Genomic DNA, 21560 nt, shown 5'->3' with positions numbered 1-21560 from the left:
CACATCCATCTTTAATGACCTGTCAATTATGGCGCTGGGCAGGGTCAGTGCGCAGGCCTCTGTCTCCTGGAGGTCCCTCACTCAGGAGGAGAGGGGGTTTTGGGGTGGGTTTTTTTTTGGTTTTCTTTTTTGAGGGGGAGGGAAAAAAAATCCCAGCTAATGTGTTTCATGTGTTTAATGTTCTTCAGCTGCAGCAAACACAGGAAAGGGGAAGGTTTGGGAGAGAGGGGGAAATGGGGTGGGGGGGAATATCTCCCCTGAAGGAGCGTTTCTCCACACACGCCGCAAAACGGAAAAACTCTGGCTGCCCTGCAAGTTTCTCTCCCCCGGCCCTTCTCCCAGCGACGTGCTACGCCTGCTAAGGAGCCCGGCAGCCCCCCCTGCCACCCGCGGCTTGGCTGGAGCTCTGAGCACGGGGAGAAGTCCTGCTCCTGCCGAACAGCCGCTTGGTTTTTAAAGCTGTCTTGGCCACAAAGGCCCCCTCTTGACCTCTCTTCCCAGCATGTCCATACACAACTCCTGCTGCTGCCCCAGTCCTCTGTAGGATCAGGCATTGCTGAAGATTACCCCCCTGCAAAAAGAGCCATGGTGGCACTGGGAGAAGGTGGTTCGTGCTGCTGCGCTGAGCTGAAAAGATGCTGCACCAGCTCAGGCTCCCGGCTCTGCTGGCTCCCGTCCTGCAAAGGGACAGCGGTGGCTTCCCTGCCCCTCCGCTGCTGGATGGCAAGAAATAGCACACAGGGGGGAACTGGACTCATGCTGGGGGAGGTGAGAATAGCTAGGAAGAACGCTGGCCAGGCCAGCCCTGCTCTGTGATTAACGCGCAGGCCTCCTGCGGTGTACCTGTGCGGGTGTTATCCCCCAGGATAGCAACTGCTGCTTTGCACAGGCCTTGCTAACTTGCAGACTTCGCCAGCGCTTCACACCAATGCGGCCATAGCCTCGAGAGGCTTCCAAGGGACTGGGCCTTTATGGGCCTCATCAGACCATCCGTGGCTGCAATGGGTAGGGTAAAAATTTATAAGGGACATAAACTCTTGTGCTTCAGGGCATGAACCAACCATTAACTGGAAAGAGCATCCCCCAGAGGCACATTGCTGCTTAATTATCTGTTATGAAGGCTCTGAAACGGCTGCTGCTGGCCGCTGCCAGAGAGGACACGAGGCTGTGCTGACCCCCGCGGCAGCCCCTACCCTCCTTGGCCTGTCGGGCTGGACAGCAGGCAGCATGATGCCCTTGGCAGCAGGTGCAGCCACATAAGAGGGGAAGGCTACGAACGTGTGGCCCAGGAGGTCAGGACCGGCCAAGCTTCGGCAGTGACAGCAGCTTCATCCCCGCAGGCTGGCGAGGGTAGCCGGAAGGGCACAGGCCACCAGGATAAACTGCAGGCTGGTGACGTGGACAGCCCAGCATTATAGGAAGGGGAAGGACGTGCGCAGGAAGCGAGCATACCAACAGGGTACTCTTGCAGCAGCAACCGTCTGAACTAGGAGGCAGGTGCTATGGCATCCTTCCTGCTATGCTTCCTTCCTGACTTCCCAACTGCCACCCCCAGCCCCCTGCCCCCTGTTCCTGCAATGCTAACCCGCCTTGCTGGGGGGCAGCCGTCTCGGCTGCAGCATCAGCCAGCTGGCAGGGAGCTCAGGACGTGCTCCTGCCCCTGCAGAAGGTCAGGCTCAAGTCCTGACTGTCCCAGTGGATGCCCCAGAGAAGCCAGGTGTTGAACCCTCATGCCAAGCTCTTCCCACCCCTTCTTGAGGCTTCGGCACTCCTTTCTGCACTCCCCTACCCAGCTTGCAAGCATCTGAGCTTCCCTGCAATTTTATTCCCCTTAATACGACTGCAGAGAAGTAGCTTCCCACTAGGGCTGGGGGGTCAGAAGAAGGCTGGGACATCAGGAGATGCCTTTGCCCATCCCTCCCAGCTTGCAGACAGGCACAGACAGACAGTCTCGCCCCTTTGCTTACATGATGGCTTTCGTTCCCTGCCCGCGAAACCAAACTCCCAGCTGTTTACACTGCAGCGGGCGAAACGCTGGGGTGGCTGATTTCCCCCCCGCACCCTTCCTCCCCGGCCTGTTTAGAAGCACGGCTGCGGCTTGGTAAATAGAGGAAGTGAAACCAAACTCAATTATTCCAGGCACAGTCGGCGCGCGGGTGAGACGCCTCCATCTGCAGCCAGAGCGAGCGTCTCTGAGGGGATCGGCCCTGTAACAGCCAACGGCTTTAAAATTAGGTACTTCCTTATTCCGAAAGCAAGCCAAAGCCTGCAGCCATGCAGCGCTCGGGCGCAGAGCCTGGATCCATGGAGGTGCAGGCAGTGCCAGAGGACAGCCAGCCCCAACCTCTGGCACTGCCTGCATCTGCATCAAGCTGCTGGTTGGTACCTGCCTGGCACCCACACCTGCAAGGATGTGGGGTGGGGATGGTGCAGGTAAAAGGGTGCTCAAGGGGCCAAGCAAATGCATGGGGAACCCCTCCTCCTCTCCTGCCTGCTGCAGGGATGCATGTGCTTCTGGGGAAGAGCTGGAAGTCAATGCACTTTGCCTGTCAGTTCCCCTGTAAGCAGCACATAGAGAAGCCCCGGTCCGGGAGGAAAACCAGCCTATTTTTCCTTCATCTATTCCCTGCCTATTTTTTTTTTCCACTCCTCCGTAAAGCAGGGCGAAAGATGCATGCAGCCACCCACACAGTGAGCCTGTTGTCTCCAAGCATCTGGGCAAGACAGGCCATGCTCTATGGGAACTAGAAATATTTTCCACATATCCCCACACACACACACAGAGAAAAATATAATATCGCCAAAATATCTATCTCCAGGAGTTTGCCGTCCCTCCCCACCCACCCAGGGAAACATGGACACCAATGGATTGAAACATTACAGGAAGAAAAAGTCAGTCCCGGCATGCCGGGTTCAGACACCTTCCCAAGGATTAGATCACTGGTTTTCAACCTTTTTTGTACCAGGACCCATTTGCAAACATCAGTGGCCAGTCCAAACCCAGTGCCCCTCACTCCCAGGCCCCAGCCCCGCAGTGTGCACGGCAGGGGGGCCCCCAAGCAGCCCCTTGCAGGCTGGAGCTCTGCCAGCCTGCAACAGAAAAGCCACAGTTTCCCCCATTTTTCTCCTTTAAAGGAGAATGCATTTTTAAAGTTTGTTCAGGACCCTTTCATAGATCCTTGAGACACACTTTGGGTCGTGACCCACGGGTTGAGAAATTCTGTTTTAGAGCATCTAAGCAGAGGGGGTGGGGGACAGACCACTGCCCCACTAAAGTCCTTGGCAAAGCCCATGGGAGTTGAATGAGGGCCGGATGTCAGCGGCTCTGAGCAGCCCCGTAGAGTTGTGCGGGCCAGCGTCTCTGAACTGCAGGACCTAGAAGCCATCCGCTCTGCTCTCCCCCGGTCTAGATCAGTCAGGAACTAGGCTCTGCGAAAGACTGGCTGAGTAAAACTCGTTATGTAGAAAGGCAGAAGAGATGATCGTGAACGGTCCCTTCTGCCTGTCTCCCAAGCATGCCACAGCCAGTCCCTGCTGTCCACCCTCCAGCCATTAGCCCTGGCTAATTATAAATGTCTACAGCACAATGAACAACCCCCCCCCTCACTACCAACACACACCCGCGCACTCCCCAGCCTGCTCCATCGCGGTGCCTGGCTGTACAAGCCCACCCCTGTGGCAGTCAGGATGCCAGGGGTGCAGAAGGGAAGCCCCCTCCCGGCTGGTGACCCACACGTTGCTGGCTCCTGCTGGACCACGAGGATGAAAAGCCAGCCAGGCTCCTCTTGTCGCAGGCAATGATGAATGGAGGGGCAAGGCTCTGATAATGGATTGAGGAGCATTTCACCAGCTGGGGCCCAGCCTGGCAGGGAGTGAAAAATCACCGTCCCAGGCCAGCAGCTGGCAGACAGCTGTCTGCGTAAAGCCGTCACCACTGGCATCCGCTACTGGGATTCAACCAGCCTCTTCCCCCACCTTGTGCGAGGTACATTGCTGGGGCAGTGGAAGGACTAATTGCAATGGAGTTACCCTGCTTTACTCCCACTGACGGGGTTACATAGATGCCCTCTCGGTCTCTGCCCCTTCCTGGTGCGCAGTGCTTTGGGCATGGTGGCATTACCGCACATGGGCTGTGTTGGCACTGGGATACAGAACAGACCCAGGACCTCCTCACCCCACACGACCTCCAGATGTCCAACCTGGCCTTGCTTTTCTGTCCAGACAGCTGAGCTGGCCAGAAGCACCGATGGCTCAGAGCAGGCCCCAACGCCAGTAGGCAAATAGGGCTAATCAGCCTCGTGATCACTCCCACCCACCACCCATCCTGCCCCACACAGGCGCAAAGGGCCGGGACCGCGGTGCTGGAAGGCGCGCACTAATTGCTCTCCAGCCTGCGATCGATAGCAGGATTTTAGCCTGCTGCACACTCCATCCTTCACCTTTTCCAGAGGACGGGGGGGGGGGCAGCCGCGATGCTGCTGAAACCTTGAGGAGATGAGGTCATCGAGCAGCCTCCAGATTCCCATAAGGCAACTCAGGGAATCGACCACGCTCTGGCAGCCTCGTCGATATTTTTGTCGTCGGGGATAGAAAACAGCTCTGCCTGCGACGAAGGAGCGGGGCCCTCCCCTTTCTGGAAACCCGGCGGGGCTGGCCAAGGCACTGCGGTCAGTCAATCACAGTCAGTCAATCATTCGTAGCCAGCGTGGTCCTGTTTCCTTCCCCCACCCCCCAACAACCCCGCGTAGGTCTGGCACTGCGCTTGCCCGCCTGCGGCTGTCGTTAGCTCTGCGGGACAGCCCTGCCCTGGCCCACGCAAGCTACAGAAGAGCAGAGACACGTGAGCTTCTCTCCGCCTGGCTGTACTCAGGCACAAGCTCCCACGGGAGCCGCGGCAGGGCGTGTGCTACGAAGACTCGAGGCAGCCAGATCAGCCCCGAGTTGCACTGAAGCGTACGGTTCTGCATGGATGCAAAGCAGCGTGGTCAGGATGCCAGGCTGGTGCTTGGGAGAGGTGGATTTTACCTCCTCGGCTCTCCCACGGGCCCAATGTGTGGGCTCAGTTTCCCCTCCCCGTCTCCTCGATGTGGTCTGCGAATGCCTACTGTGAGTCTTTACAGCAGCCGGCACAGAAGGGCTCAGCTGGGCGCTCCAGGCACAGGGGTGATGCAGACAGCAGCGCTGTTAAACGCAGAGCTGGCTCAGACTGAACAAGATGCCCTGCAGTGAAATGCAGCTATGGGATTGGGGCTGAGAAATGAGGCCCCAGGGGATGCCAGTGGCAATTAAACGTGGCTCTGATCACAGCTGGGGCCACGGGCACTACCATGTTATCAATCCAAGGCCATAATCATACAGGGCACATGAATGGCACTGTGTGTGTAACCGGGGTGGAAGGGGGAGGGTTCCCATCTGTGACCCGGGGCAGGCAGCGGGAGAGGCCAATTCACAGCACTGGGTGCTCCTCTTCTTCAGTGGCTGGAGGGAAGGTGGGAGAAGCATGGCTTCTTGCTTCCAGGCTACAAGGTGGCTCTGGGCATGCACTCACAGACTCCTTCGCCCAAAGTAAAGACACACAGTAGGGGCTTACAGACCAACTACCTCCCCAACCACAAGGCTTGGTGTCTGGCTGTCAGCTACCTTCTCAGGTAAAGGGCTGCTGGGCACAGCGCTCTTTGGTTTGGGGTTAAGCTAGCACTGGCTCTGCTACCAGAATAGCCTCCTGGGTGCCTGGGCTACCGTCAGCTCTGAATGACACGCTGCCCGCTCATGTTGGCTATGCTCATCGGTGGTTTGTGCCTCTCCACGCACTGTGCCAGGGAGGCAGTGCTGTTCAGACAGCGAACAGCCCCCTCCCTACCTACTCCCTCAGGGAAGTGCCACTCACTGCCTCTTCCAACCTTGGTTTTTGCAAGGTTAGTCTAGAGAGAAGATTGAGGGGGGATTTAATAGCAACCTTCAACTATTTGCCAGAGAGGATGGAGCTGGACCATTCTTGGTGGTGGCAGATGACAGAACAAGGAGCAATGGGCTCAAGTTACAGGAAGGGAAGTTTAGGTTAGATATTAGGAAAAACTCTCACGAGAATGGTAGTAAAGCACTGGAACAGGCAGAGACGACCCGAGCAGGGTGCGGGGCCCAAGGCAAATCAGCCTGTGCGAGGCCCTGCCCCCAGACACAAGGAAGCCAGCAGCAGATTCGGCAGGGGTGGCAGGGAGCAGCCGGATGCAAAGCAGTTGCCCCAATTTGCCCCCCTGCAGGGACAGCCCTGGGAACAGGTTACCCAGAGAGGTGGTGAAATCTCCATCCTTGGAAGTTTTTAAGACCCGGCTGGACAAAGCCTTGCCTGGGATGACCTAGTTGGGGCTGGCCCTGCTCTGAGCAGGGGGTTGGACTAGATGTGACCTCCTGAGGTCCTCCTGCTGGATCTTGGGTCAGCAATCAGGGCCATACCTGGGGCTATTGACACAGCCAGGTCATGAAGCCCAGGTCATGGAGCTCAGGCCAGGAGATATGGATTCATTCCTGACAGAGGACAGACAGCCACCTCCCCTACCTCTGCACGAGATGGATGACCTGGTATCGGAAACCCCCTTCACACACATGCTTGGCCCTGGCATGCTCTGCTACTGGCCACTGGAGTCAATCAGCAGCCTCCACTCGTCTGAGCTCCCTGGCTGGAGCTGAAAAGTTCACACACATCAGATGTTTCTGATGGGGGGTGAGGGCTGCTATGGAAATGCAAGGGCGGGTGACAGCATATGACTTTCGAGATCAGGAGGCTTTAGCAGATGTGAAAGTCACAGTTCAAGGGACTTCCTGAAACTCAGACCCCTGGCACTAGTCGACACATGCTCTGGCAGGGTCACCTGCCAGCCAGAACTGGAGTGGGAAGGAGGTGGCTGCAGCTGTACTTCTCCATTCCCTTCTCATGAAGCCAGGGAGAACCAGAGGCTGGAGAGATGGGGAAGATCTTGGGGAAGCCCTGGGCTGAAACCCTGCTCTGCCCCCAGTGCCAGCAAAGCATGCTCCTTCCATTCCCACAACGGGCCGTCCCCGATTCAGAGTGATGCCAGTCATACGGATGGCCTATCTGCTCCGTGTAAAACCCTTTTCCTTCCTCATCTCTATCCTGATGTATTTGGCTACTTCTTCCCAACACCCCAAGCCAATCCCCACAGCAGTTCTCACCCCTCCATCAACTGTAAGCAGGAGGCTACCGGTTTCCAGCTCTCCCAAGGCCCAGCTGTCTTTCAGCCAAGCGATACATATTTAATTCTTCTAGCCTTTCCCTTCATAGGTCAATCCCTCCAAGCCCTTAATCATCTTTCTTGCCCTTCCCCAGAGCCCCTTACAATTTATCAATGTCTGTCTTGAACCAAGGCTGCTACAGAAGATCCAATCAGCTCAGGGCAAACAACTCTCTCCCGGTCAGCGAGGACACTACGCCTCTGCCTACAGCATAGCATAGATTTCTTTTTTTCCTTCCTACCACCATATTGCACCTTTTGCCGAGATCTCTCTGGTCAACCCATAAGTTTGTTTTAGCATCAACTACTGACCACACAACTCCCACCCAATGCACGCATGTACCTAAAGGGCAGAAGTTGTCTGCACGTGAAGTTACAGTCTGCTGCACAGATCCTCAGCTTTCTAGGCCAGCGTGTATCATATAAGGAAGCTGCAGTCAAATATCTTTGCAAGGAGAAAACCTGGTCCGGGACCATCTGTGGCTGTATGTAGCCATCTCACCATGGAACACTTATGTACTCTTAGGTCAGGCCTGTTATAGCACTGGAGGTTTTCCTCTCCAGATATTCAACTCTCTCTGGGATGGATGACCCATGACGATGGGGAATAGCAAAGAACAGAACAGAGCAGAAGTGATGCCCTGTTCCTAACACACAGCAGAAAAATCAATGCCCCTTACTCTGCTAAGCCCTCCGTTCCCCATTCAAGCCCTGGACAGTGCTTACAATGTTCTCACCTACCTGCATGGAAATAGGGGCTCATGGTGTACGGGAATCCGAAGGGCAGCGGCTGGGGCGGTGGAATGGAGGCGGGTGGGAGGTATTTCACCTCATTTTTATTGATGCCGGGGCCGAGCAGGTGGCTGGGCGACTCAGCGCTGGAGGAGCTGCCAGGGGCATTCTGGCCGGCGGCCACGTCGCTGAGCTCCTTGGCCCCCTCGCAGACCTTGCCTGTCTCTTTGCATTCCTTGAGTTCGCTGGCCGAGCTGCTGCTCTCGGCTTTCAGGCTCTCTGGCTTCTCATCGCTCACCTCAGCGTCACTCTCCGAGTCCTTCATCTCCTCGTCGTTACAGTCAGGGGCACCATCCCGCACCCGGGGCTCGGCCAGCTCCTTGGCCTCACTTAGGCCCTGCGGCTCTGCCCGGTGATGGGCCGACTTGCGGCTGCCCCGGCGGGCGTGCTCCTTGGGCGGGGTGGCACTGCTGGGCACACCGTGGTTGAGGGACAGCAGGGGCGTGTTGTTGTGCCGCAGCACCAGCATGGCATTGCGCCGCGACAGCTCCTCCCGCAGCGGGTGCCCCTCGGGGATCTCGTGCATGTTCCGCAGGGCCGGGTGGTCCGGAGGCAGGGCCGGGTGCAGGCTCAACGGGTCACCCGCCAGCAGCCGCTGCCGGTGGAGGTTCTCCAGCTCCTTCTGTCGTATGATCTCCGCCGACATCTCCAGCCTGGGTTGGGGAGGGGAGAGCGGGGGGAATGAGACCGTAGTATCAGTCAGAGACTACTCTACTTCTTCTTCACAGCACAAGGGAGGAAGCCCCAATACCTTAAAGGCCACTGCCAAGCCTGGATCCTAGCAGCAGGGGAGCTGGTAGTGGGCTGCAAAGCCTTTTGTCCCAGCTAACAGACCCAGGTGCTGGGATTACCACATATGGACAGTGCCCAATACAAGGACAAGGGAAGGAGGGGCAGGAAGCTGGCGAGGACCGTGCTCCTTACCTGGCGAGGTTCTGCTTCCGCAGCATCTCCTGCTGCCGTGCAAACATCTCCGCTTGGGCTGGCTGCAGGAACCCGTAACCTGGGGAAATTGCACAGGGTTATTATTGCCCACGTCTCTGTTCTGGGGAACACAAACTCAGGGAGCAGCCTGGCTGGGCCGACTTGACCCCACTGCCCAGACTGGCTTCCTCTCCTGGAGCACACCTGGCTGCAAGACACACAGCAGGAAGCAGGGGCCTGACCCTACCCACTCCCCTCTGACTAGGCCAGCAGTGCTGGAGGTGCAGTACGTGCTTCCTACCGGGACCCAGCAGCAGAGAATCTCCTCCTATGCAGTGAGGAGACATGGGGTAAGCTGCCTCCCACTGCTCCCATGCACCACCTGGGAAGGGCCAATGGCAGAAGGTGCCCCAGGCTGAGCTGCAAGAGTCCTCGCCCAAGGGCCTGCATCGTCCCTGGGGGAACAGGGCCAGTGAGGCTGGCCGGGAGCCCCTGCCAGCCAGAACAACCTGCCAAGGCACCTTGCTGGGGTGATGCTAAAACCTGGCGAAGTGGAAACCAAATGAAAGCAGGAGTAAAAACCACTAGAACGGTGTCCATCTCTGAGGCCAGACCCCCCCAGCCTTTTCCCACAGCTGTGCACACCATCACCCAGGCACTCACCTGGTGTCTGGCACAGAGCCGAAGGCACCCCCAGGAAGGGGGGTCTCAAGTGAGGCCCCAGCGCGATGTGGGGTGCGTTCTGGGGGGACAGCAGAGGCGGCGGGTGAGACATCTCCCTAGGGAACAGGAAGAGACGTTCTCCGTTAGGCTTCTCTGGTGCTGAGTGCAGTGCGAGCCCGGCTCGGGAGGCGCTGCCCACTCAGCAGGGCGCTCCCCTGCCATAACTGCTCCCCCTCATCTGCCAGGGCCCGAGCAGGACTGAGCACCTTGTGGGGAGGCTGTGGTTTCCCTCAGTGGCCTGTGGATCCCCAAGGACATTACTGAATGGAGCAGACCAGACCCAAGAGCCTCTGCTCAGGCCACACCTGGGCTCTCCTCCATGGGTACAGGTGCTCTGGTAGAGGTCCACCAGCCAGAAATGCCAAGGAGCAGGACCAAGCTAGCTGTGCCAGGGACCAAGTAGGGGTAGCCTCCTGGGTCCCCTTGGGCTGGCTCTCATGAGGGACGTACCGTGACCACCCCGCAACCCCCCCACCCAGAACTGCATGCCCTTGGCCCGTGACCCTTGCAGGACCCAAGCCCCTGCTGGAGACACTCCACCACTCCTGGGATGGGCCATGGCTCTGGGCAGCTTGAAAGAGCCCCATCTCACCACTTGTTATAGCAGGGCCCCGGCTCATGCATGGGGAGCCTGGAGGCTTGTTGCCTTTGTAGCTGCCTTGGTTGGATTTAGTCCTTTGTCTTTAACAAGTCTTGCCAGCAAAGACAGGGGGACAAGACGCAGTGCCGATAGAAAGCTGTCCCCAGTAGACAAGCCAGAGCCCTGCTCCCCACCCCAGTACCCGCTCCTGACTGGCCCTTTAGCTGGAACATGCACTGGGCCCCTGGCAGTCCAGGGTGGGGAAGAGGGGCACAGGCCAGTGCTGAGCTAGGACCTGCCTTTCCACTTCAGCAAGCCCAGGTTTAAACCTTGCCTGCATGAAGAGTGAAAAGCCATGTCATAGTCGGAAGGGCTGGCGAGAGGGCGGCTTCTCAATGCAGACCTGGGCAATTCCATAGCAGCCAGGCCAGACCACGGCCCTGGCGGGGCTGTCTCCTGCCTGGAGACAAGAGAGCAAGGGAGGTCAGCGCTGCAGTGGGATGGCGGAGCTGGGGGTCAGTGGGGAGAGGTCTCAGTGGGTCTGTAGCAAGGGTCTGACACCTGGAAGGGCACCACCTCTGCTCCTGACTCCAGCTAATGCTAGCTGGGGTGGAAGGGAGGTGAAAGGGGCAAGAAAGGGTGGGGGTGAATGCTGGGGAAGCCGGTAGGTACACGCTGCCTGCAGAGGAGGGAAGAGAAGAGACAGGAAGCAGAGAGTAGCCAAGGTCTCTTCCATTAGTCAAATCGGCCCTGGGAGCCTGCAAGCAAATCTCAGCTTTCCGGCTGCACGTCTCTTAATTCCCTTTGATGGCCACTTATAACATTATTACCTTCACCGGAGCATCTAGAGGCGACGCCAAGCGCTGTGCCGTTTATTTTCATTTTACAACATCTTCCTATAAAAAGTGCTTCAGGAAGGGCTTGGGGGAGCGGGGAGCACGTGAGAGAGGTGTGTGTGCATGTGCATAAGGGGGGGGGAAGGAGCTTTCTTGCCCTGGGCAGCCCCCCAAACCACCCCTACCCAGTACAGCAGGGGATGAGCTCTCACTCCAGATCACTCCAATGCAGCTGATGATAATCGTTTGGGATCTTTGTGCAACTCCCCCCCTCAAGATTTCCAACACGCTGCCAAGGAAAAGGCCCCCTCTCCTCTGCGCAGATCTTCCTTGCATGGCTTGCTCCCCGCTCTGTGTACAAGTCAGTGCAAACACTGCTACAACGCACACGCACACAGACCCATGACACCACATCGACTGAAATTCCCACCTAATGAGCCTCCGTGCCCGTGCCCATCTGACCGTCGCTGCCTCCCCCACGCTGTCTGTCTGTCTCTGTTCTCCGGCTCTGCAGCCCCTTTCTGCCTGTCTCTCCTTTCCTCCTCCTTCCTCCCCTAGCTCTCCTCTAAACTAATTGCGCAGCTCGCTGTGTCTGGAGGAGAGCCACAGATCGATCCGTCGCTGTTGAAATGTTAATGCTAATCGTATCACCGCTCCGCCAGCGCCTCGCACTTCAGTGGCAGCTCCAATTAATCTCAGGTAACGCAGCGCGTGACCTTCGGCTCAGAGCCGGGGCAGCAGCCAAGCGATGCTTATGTAATTACACCATGAAGTGTGTAATCACCTGCCCTAATCCCCGAGGCCTCACAATTAGCTGAGGCCTCGGTCGCTGGGCTGCCAAGTGCTTTGCCACCCCGGACAGCCCGCAGATGAATAACGGACAATTAAAGCAGCATGACGGGGGCTAGGAGGTGTCCGTTCGATCGTAATTAGCTGTAATCATGGGGAGACAAGCCTGGCAGACGTGCTGTTCGTTTTATAAGAAGCAATTTAGGAAATCAAGTAGCTTTTAACCCTTCCACGGCCAGGCCTCCCTGCCTCCCACGTATGCGGCCTGACCGAGAGGCGCTGGCTCGCGTGGAGCCCAGGTGCCTCCAGACTTGGGGTACGGAGATGGTTGGTGCTGGGGGAGGCTGAGCCCGATGAGGAGCAGGGCTGTGCATGGCAAAATAGGCAGGCCTTCCCCGCAGCCATCCACCTCCTTATCAGAGCCCATCCTTTTCCTTTAATGTCAAATTATGGTGGGGTGCAGCTTTGATCCTTAAGGGCCTTTCCTCAGACCATCCCTTCAGCACCTCTCAGCTCAGCCTTGCCACTCCAGAAGCCATAGGGCAGATCCCTACTTCCCCATGAGCTGACCGAGGTAAGAAAGGGGTGGAGGAGGCAGGGACCCTGGAGATGCTGCTGTTGGATTCTGGCAAGGCACCAAGACCAAGGTATATCATACGTCTTGTGCCCACCCCTACCACTCAGCGGTACCCAGAGAGGGGCAGCCAGGCAGCGTGAATGTGGCCCCTGGTGCTGTGAAGCACATGACAGTGGATGCTTGGGAGGGTGAGCCCTTTGCAGTACAGTCAAAGTCACTTAAAATGCCCTCGGCTGACACAGGCACCCCCTCACCGCACAACCAGCAGCACAAGTCATTTGCTGTCTGCCACCGGTATTGAGGGGGAGCGCCGCTTAAACCGCATTAAGGGCCGGTTGGTGCAGACGCAGCCTGCGCACAGCTGCTCGCACCTTGTTATGCCTCGTTACAGAGCAATTACCGTGCCATTCTCCAGGCCAGCAGACTCAATTAATCAATCGTTCAGTGGCTCATACCAGCCTTGGAATTGACAGCTGCTAATCACGCCTGCTGCTGCAGCCCGAAAGCTGGCGCTGAGGCCATTGACAGGGACGGCGACGTTTAACTGTGCTCTGGGCACCGTGGACCAATAGTCACCTAAGCTTAAGCGCTGCTTGGACTGTACACTGCTTGCAAAGATGCCCAGGCAAAGGGCTCCAAGCACCGGGTGTGCTGGACGGAAAGCAGTGGTCATCACATTTCCTGCAGACTCCAATCCCACAGGTGGTCTCCGAGCTGTGCCGTGGCAGGGAGGCCCTCAGTCGACAAGGCTGGCACATTTGTGGGGCACATAGGCTGCAGGGGTCAAATCCCCAGCTCAGTGTTAGTGTGCGATTCACTCACAAAGTCCAGAAATGCTCTTTGGAGCAGGAGCCAGAACCAGTATCTCCACTCACGCAGAGAATCAGGTTCCCTCCGTCTCAGGGTTTTCCCCCCAGTGAAACAACAGCAGCAGAAAATGAGCAATAGTCACCCGTGCTCCAGCACAGCAGTTGGTCAGGCTGCTCTCCTGGAAGATGAGGGGACGTGGGGGTGAACCCTGCAGGCACATGAAGACAAGCACGTGTGGCTTCCCAGGTCATCGGTGGGTGCTCTCCCATCCAGACTGCTGCACAAAGGTGGGCTCTCATCTCTGGAGTCCAACAGCTCTTTAGTGCCTGCACGGTGCAGCAGCTTCGAGGGGAGGGTTTGAGACAGGAGTCCTGAGAGCCCATTTGCCTCGGTGGTTGGGCACCCACTCCGCAAGCAAACAGACTGGAAGTAGCACTGACCCTGGCTCTCCCAGCTCACAGAGAAGTGCACTGACCTGGGCTGCCGGCTCATTTAGCTTATACAGTGCTCCTCCTCAAACAGCCACCTGTGACTTGGCGGCTTGGGTTGCATCTCGGCTGTGAAAGCTCTGGGGCTGCGGTCCAGCATGGGTCCCTGGTGACTGCGCCCACTCGCAGAGGGGGATTTTCTCCCTGGCCTCTTGCAGGGCAGCTTCACAGTAACAAAACTTCAAGAGGCAGGAGCTATCCCCCTCCCAGAGGCTGCAAGGCATCCAACTGGCCTTACTGAAAGGGGACACCGACAGCCAAGGTGGGGATGGGAGCACACAGCTCCCGTTTCCCAGCCAAACACACAAGCCACCACAATACCAAGGCAACTCAACAGCAGCCCTGCTTTTCCCAGCCGCTTGGATCTTCCCTTCCTGACTGCACAGTGGCCAAAGCATGGTTAGTTTGCTTGGGGGGACAACCCACCCACCCAGCCCCTGGCCAAGCAGCTAGGAGCTGAGGTTCAACCAGCTCCAGCTGACCAAAAGCCTCGGCAGCCCTGGGGTTTGCTATTTGCTTGCAGGGGGTGAGGCCCTGAGTTCAAATCACTTTTTGGAGCAAAGATGGGCCTGCCCTACCCTCCCTAGTCCTCATCTTACTGAGAGGGACCCTCTGACTAGATGGGCCATCTCTTCTCCTGCAGGAGAGCCGGGGCAGCTGGTCAAACCCACAGCCTCTGCAATTCCAGGCATGTAACTACCCATAGAGGTATTATGGGGTTGACTGCTCTGTATCTGAAGCTGTTCAATTTTTTGCAAGGCCCAGAAAAAGTAACCCAAGTCTTTTCTACCCTTTGGATCTGGTAAACTGTTCTCATCCACCAGCCCACGCGTGCCCCACAATCAGCCTGCCTAGCCCAGTGGCTGGAGAGGTCACCTGCCCAGGGTGCAGAAGGGCAGGGGTCCGCATCTCGTCTCCGCCTGCTTTGTTTTTTGAGAGACGAACCCTCATCTCCACTGCCCACTCCTTGTTCAAGACAAACTTTCCACCGCCCATAAAAAGGCTATGTAGTTTTTAGAGCTCCCATTTTGACTTCTGCATTCAAATTCAAAGCCTTGGGTTGAATCCCAAAGTGCCTCTCAAGTCGAAGTCGGCCACGTACTCAGGTAAAACTTCCAGTGGCGGAAGGACGGGATCTACAGAAAGAGAATCCAACCCCGGCCAGCGCTATTCTAACATCTGGTCCCTGCATCTTTCTCCACTTTTCAGTGAAAAAAAAAAAAAAGTATTATATATGTATTTTCTCTATATATGTGCCAGCTGGAGGCTGGCGTGTAGGGTAGTAGGGGATTTGTACCGCACGCTGCTAAATTTGATATGTCCTTTAACAGGAGACAAATGGTTCACAAGGCTTTAAAAGTATTGACTTTTCTTTAACAATAAGCGCTAATGGCCTTCAAATAATCAATATTTAAAGTCATTATGGGGTTACACATTATACTGTTAAAAGCAAGCATTTCATTTTAACCCCATCCTGTCCTCCTACGCACAGGCTCGGTGCTCTCCACGCGCTGCCAGCCCGGAAAGCAGCCGGCGAGCAGCTCTGTGGAAGATGCCCGAGCTGCGCGAACTAAGAGAGCTGGGAAATGCAGATTGAAAGCGGCGAGGCATGGAAATAAATTTAGAAAGGATGAGAGGAAGGGGGAGAAATGCCCGAGAGCTCCGCTTTATTCTGCTTTTGTTTCTGATGGGAAGAGACATGTTAAACCTGAGGTAATGGGCAATTGGCTCCCAGGTCTTGGCTGGTTTGCCAGCCACAGACACTTTCTGTGTCAGGCAGGGAAGCTAAATCAAACACCCAGGCTTTTTGAAGACTGTAGCTGGGGTCCCTGGGAACAAGGGGGCTTGTGCCTGCTAGGTGACAGCCCCACGTACTGGGATGCTAGAAGGGCACCTTGGGAGAGCGGGGCTGGTCCGTGCTGGGGATTTGACCTGGTATTGAAACAGGTTCAGTCAAACCAAGTCAGCCCTGGCTAGAGCCACAGCTCCATCCAGCTGTGGACCTGGCATGGATTTGAGAAGACGGCTCCTCGGCATAGACCAGCCTAGAGGGAGATGAACGCTGAGTTCATGGGAGAAAGGCCGGCCCCCGCAAATTGGGGAGAAGTAAGCAAAGACGACAGCGGGTGTGCAGAAAGGCCCAGTGGACAGAGGGTCTGCAATGCCAGAGAGAAAAGGAAGATCACTGAGATACGTGGCAGAGTTTTTCAGACAAAACTATCATCTGCGTGGACAATTTTCTCGGAGGAAAGATGGATTTGGGCCACAGCATACGTCAGCTATGTGTAAACCATGCTTCTACGACCCGGGTAACTAAAGCTCTAACCCCCCTCTCCTCCCAAAGTCCCAGGGACCCAAACATGAGTCTCCCAGCAGACAGGGACTGTCACTGCCCTTCATGCAGAAAGTGCCCGTGCTCTGTGATAAATGCAGGCCAAGGAGTTGTGTCCACAAGTCTCCTATGCCGTGAGGTGTCTGCAATCACTGGACAAGGTCTCTCCCAGGAGCAAGGCTTGCATTGGGTTTAATGATGCTGTCACCATGGCTGGGAGAAGCCATCGCACCCCGTGCAACTCCCTCCCTACCTGATCCACTGAGACTCCTCCTTATGGGGAAAAAGTCCTATATCCTCTGCGCTCAGTTCTATACTATCCATGTGTGTTCACACACAAGTGTTGGCTAAGCCAGCTGCTTTTGCCAAGCTCAGCAGCCGTTCTGTGAGTCAGCCAGCCTCGTGCAAACCTGTGCAATGCATTTCCTATACAGGGTATAAATGTTTTTCCATAAGGGAGACAGAGAGTCACGTCCCCTTTCCACTCTGCCTCTGCGATCACCACGGGCCAAGTTTCTACAGTCCACCCCCCAAATGGAAAATAATACAAGGCTGATGTGGCTAGGCGGAGCAGCGGATGGAAGCGCTGTCCCCTTGGAAGCTCTCGGGCACGGAGGGGTCTGCCCGAGACAGAGTCTGGGTTGAAGAGCAGCCACTTCTGTTCAGCTGGAGATCTTCTTTGCGAATAGTGGCAGGGGCTGCAAGACACCCCAAAGACGTACACATTGCTGGGAAACCAGGAGTCCCAATGTCTCCCTGATAAAAACAAGCAAGTTCTCCCCAAAACTCAGGAGCTAAGAGCCCAAACTTTGCTTCAGCTCTCGGTGGAGCACAGCATTTTAGAGGTAGGTGGCGTTCGGGACTGGAGCAGCTACACGGATACTTGGCACTCACAGACATCCTTTCCTCTGGCAAGCCTTTTGGTAACATAAAACCAACCTGTCCTTGCAGATGGGGGCACCCCAGAGTCTGGGGCTGGGCACAGTTTGCACTTCATGGATGTGAATCATGGACTAAACCGCAGCCCCAAAACCAAACACTGCAGCCTGGAAAAGTCTGCAGCTTGAGTCTGTTTCTACAAATACACCCAGTACGGGATCCTGTTTTATTAGCCCGCTTTGACAGATGGGGAAGCTGGAGAAAAGAAGTGAAGTGTCTCATACCCAGCTACATTGAGGGTCTGGCTTTCGTTTCTAAAATAGCTTGTGTGCTATGCGGGCATGTCTATCCCTCTGCCTGGCTGTTCCTGTGGCTCCCCTGCGCAAGGGGTGAATGCTTCTGGGCTCCAGGCATATTTCAGAGTTGCACATGCACTTAGTGTCAGAGCCAGACTCCGGGCTCCTGTCCTGCATCAGATCACTAGACCCGATACTCTCTTTCTGTGCAGTGAATATGACCCCTGAGAGCAACGGAGAGCGGGCCCTACCCATCTTCCTGAGCATTCACCCGTTCAGGAGTATTCTCTCCCAACGCCCCTGGAAATTAAATATATATTTATAATCTTTCCCAACAGGATGCAAAGGACTCAGCAGTGCTGCTCTGCAAAAAAAAATAAATAAATAAAAATAAAAATGTAGCACCACCTTGATAAATAAACCGGGGTTGTCCCCCCCTACCCCCTGCCTGCCCAGAGCTAATGGCTGAATTATTGAGTGGCTAATTATTCTTGCCAGCAGAGCTGCTGCACTCCTTAACTGACCTGATCCCCACAGGAAGCTGAAATAGAGTTTTAACACCATGCCAAGCAGCTTGCGTCTCCTCGTATCATGCGTTATTACCTCTGCTCCCAGGAAAGGGGACGCTATAAATCTACCTGCCGTTTGCCCCGGGTGAGCCGGCTCCTTCCATCTCCGGCGCCTACCTGAGCCTTTGAAACCTCCCACACCCTCCGCAGGGAAGGTGCACAAAGGCAGCTTTGATTTCCCTTGTTGACAAAGGCCACAGCAGTCAAATACAAAATGCAGGGCCAAGACCAACAGCGAGGGCACAGCAGAAAGGAAATGAACCCTCTGAGCTTTCTGCCGCTGTGCTGTCTTCTCCTGGCATGCCCACGGCCCTCAACGGTGCCACAATAAAGCAGTAGGAACAGCGGCTCCCAAGGGCCTTCTGAATTGGGAGCCGAGTACTGCACAGTGACCCTTAGTGACACTCAAATGGTTAAGGGCCCCTGGGGAGAAATAACGATCACGGGAACTGATGTCAAGCCGGCTTGACAAGTCCTGACCGCGGGGCATAGCTGTAGCTGCCTGTTTCCCAGCAGGACCCTCGCAGTCATCCCTCAGCAGCGCTAGCAATGAATCATTGCACCTGAGAGCACTGCCAAGCAGGTAAGCCACACGCAGCGTGCCCGCGCCCTCCTCCCACGAGCAGATGGTGACAGAAATGCACTCAGTAGGGTAGGCCATGCTTTGGCACACAGGAAAGGGGTCAAAGACGTGCCCAGTCTGGCTAAGCCAATGGTGTGAGTATATTCACAACCTGTCCAAAAGTTCCCCGGGTTGCGACTGTACCCAGACACGTACCCCAAGATCCAGGACAAAAAGCCAATGGCATTTTATGAGCCATATTCTCTCCCTGACCATGCAAACCTCCTTACTTAAATGAGGCTGCAGGGTCTACAGCCACGGGAAGGAAACAGTCCTGCTGCTTTACTGTCATCAGCTCAGACAAATGATGGGCTTAGTACCTACCATGCCACTATGCAGGTAATTAGTCCGTTGCAGGTGGGCACAGAAATTCGTGTTCTTTGCAATAAAACCCTACACTGCTTTTCAGCCTGAGGACACCAACGCCCTTCACAGGCATTGCACTTACAGATACAAAAATGCTAAGTGACTGGTTCCAGATCCCACAGCAGGCTAGTGATGCAGCCAGGTGTCCTACTGCCGCCTTTAGCCTTCACTTCTTTCCAGGACAGAAGCCCCAGTCAGAGAAACCCCATCATCTAAGGTGCGTCCCAGGTTTGCCCCTCGAAGTGCTCCCCCCAGCCCCACCATCTCCCTCCCCACACTCCCATAAGTGCTCTCTCAGCCAGGCCTCCGGCTGCCCTGGCAGGCCTCCAGGCCACACAGAGCTGGAGGAGTTTTCCTGCAGACGAGCTGCACTGAAACTTGCCTATCTCTGCATTCCTGACAGGTCTGTCTACAGCGCACACCGACTGTATTGGATTTTATGGGACGGGTTAGCCAAAGTGCAGCCCGGAGGAGAAAGCCTTACCAGGTCCGCCCACCCCCTGCACGCCGCAGAGCTACCGGGCAGATGGAGGGCTGGAGTGGATCCCCGTGGCTCTGGACGGAAAGAAACACGCTTGCATGCAGGGGAATCATTATTCCAGCTTCCTTCCCCGCCACCCCCAACAAACAATAAAGAGCTGGTGCAGTCTAAGGGAGAGAAGCACTCCTGACCCATTTCAGGATCCCAAAGGATTTCAGCCCCCACATCAGCCCATCTCACGCCTCTTCAACCTCCTTGCCAGAAACAAAGGCAGCTTTAATTTAAATTTCACTTGGAACCTTTTTGGCTTCTAAGCCAGAGCAAGACAAATGAGCCGGGATTCTTTGGGAGGGGGGAAAGCCAGGTTTCCAGCAGCCTGGCCTGAGCAAAGGGGGAAGCCTCCAACTCTCTTCCATCAGAAAACATTCCTTCTCACTCTCTTTCATCCCAGCGGCAGCTCCCCGTGGCTGTTTTCTAGGGCGGCTCTGCAAGTCTACCCCAGACAGGCTCCACAGCCCATGCCAGACGGACAGGTTGGACAACAGTGCCCACTCCCGGAGTCCAAGGCAGGGTGGGAGCGTTACCAACAGCTTGCGAAGCCCAAACCCGGATCTGAAATGCACACGTGTCCAAGCGCAGAGCAGCCCGTTCACATGCGGCCCGTACACCCGACCTGTGCGAGCGCGGGAGGAGAGAACACGAGTCTGTGCTTTTGGGCATGCCTGAACGCAATAGCGCAGGCACAGAAAATATTTACACGTGCGCCCTTTCCCCATGGGGCAATGCAGCCACACTCGCACCCCGCCCCCTCCTTTGCACGCTTGCAGAGACATGCAAGCATGATGCTTCACATACAACCTCCACGAACATGTCAACCACCTGCACGGCTAGCGACACACGAGGGACAAATGCACCCTGGGACAAATGTCCCATGCAGGTGCATATGCAGCAGTGCAATGCCATGCACTTGAGGCCAAAAAAGCCCACTGGCACTCATGCCCTCCAGGCCTTAAATGTTGAAGGTGGCAAGAGAGAAAGGAACAGTGGGGAAAATACCCCAGTCACCCTCCCCGGTCACCCTCCACTCCCTGCCACTGTGACAGGGGGTGGTGGGCGAGATGGGCCACGGGCCTGACCTGAGCCGTGGAAGCTCTTCTCTTCTCGGCCACGGCCAAGGGCGCAGGAGGGCGCGGTGCAGCTGGCACCAGGCACCTCGGCAGGTGTCATTCAATACCCCACCACCATTAATACCCCACCACCAATGCCCATTTAACACTCCATAGTTAACATCCCACCATTAATACCCCATTAACACTCCACAATGAATGCTCACAACTAATACCCCATTAACAATCCACTTAATAGCCCAGTGTTAACACCCCATTAACACTCCACTGTTAATACCCCCACCGCTGATGCCCATTTAACACTCCCTAGTTAACCACCCCCATTAACATGCCCCACCGTTAACACACCGTTAACACTCTGCTATTTATGCTCACAATGAATACCCCATTAACAATCCAGTTAATAGCCCACCGTTAATACCCCACCGTTAACACCCCATTAACACTCCACTATTAATACCCCCACCATTGATGCCCATTTAACACTCCATAGTTAACACCCGCCATCAATACCCCATTAACACCCCACTATCAATGCTCACAATTAATACCCCGTTACCCAATTAACAGCCCCAAGGTTAACACCATTAATACCCATCAACACGCCACTGTGAATCCCCCCACGTTGATGCCCATTTAACACTCCCTAGTTAACACCCCACCATTAATACCCACAGTGAATACCCCATTAACACTCCAGTTAATAGCCCACTGTTAACACCCCACCATTAATACCCCCACCACTGATGCCCATTTAACAGTCTAGTTAGCACCCCACCATTAAGGCCCCATTAACACCCCACCATTAATGCCCATTTAACACTCCAGTTAGCACCCCACCATTAAGGGCCCATTAACACTGCCATTAACACTCACAATTAATACCCCATTAACAACCCCGTTAATAGCCCACTGGCAACACCCCCACATCGATGCCCATTTGACAGACACTCCATAGTTAACACCCTCCATCAATGCCCCATTAACACCCCACCATTAATGGATGCCCGCCCCATTAGCACTGCACAGCGCCCACCAGGCTGGCAGCCCCCACGCCCCGCGCAGGCGCAGCCCGCCACGCGACCGCGGACACGCGAGAAGGGGCGGGGCGGGGCGGGG

The 21560-nt window shown here is 55.9% G+C and overlaps 1 protein-coding gene across 1 annotated transcript in view; it reads right to left on the bottom strand.

The window, feature by feature from the left end:
- Positions 1-21560, bottom strand: part of SAMD11 (sterile alpha motif domain containing 11) — a 154855-nt gene that overhangs the window by 8492 nt on the left and 124803 nt on the right. The window contains exons 5-7 of the mRNA XM_025198138.1: positions 9630-9745; positions 8967-9045; positions 7992-8695 (exon numbers count right to left, since the gene is read on the bottom strand). Of these exons, the coding sequence (XP_025053923.1) occupies positions 7992-8695; positions 8967-9045; positions 9630-9745 (899 nt within the window). The remainder of the gene's footprint in view (positions 1-7991; positions 8696-8966; positions 9046-9629; positions 9746-21560) is intronic.

The sequence above is a fragment of the Alligator sinensis genome, unplaced genomic scaffold, assembly GCF_000455745.1.
Source record: "Alligator sinensis unplaced genomic scaffold, ASM45574v1 scaffold569_1, whole genome shotgun sequence".
Classification (NCBI taxonomy): Eukaryota; Metazoa; Chordata; order Crocodylia; family Alligatoridae; genus Alligator; species Alligator sinensis.
The sequence above is the reverse complement of the archived record's forward strand: the minus strand, read 5'-3'. Positions and strand labels throughout refer to the sequence as shown.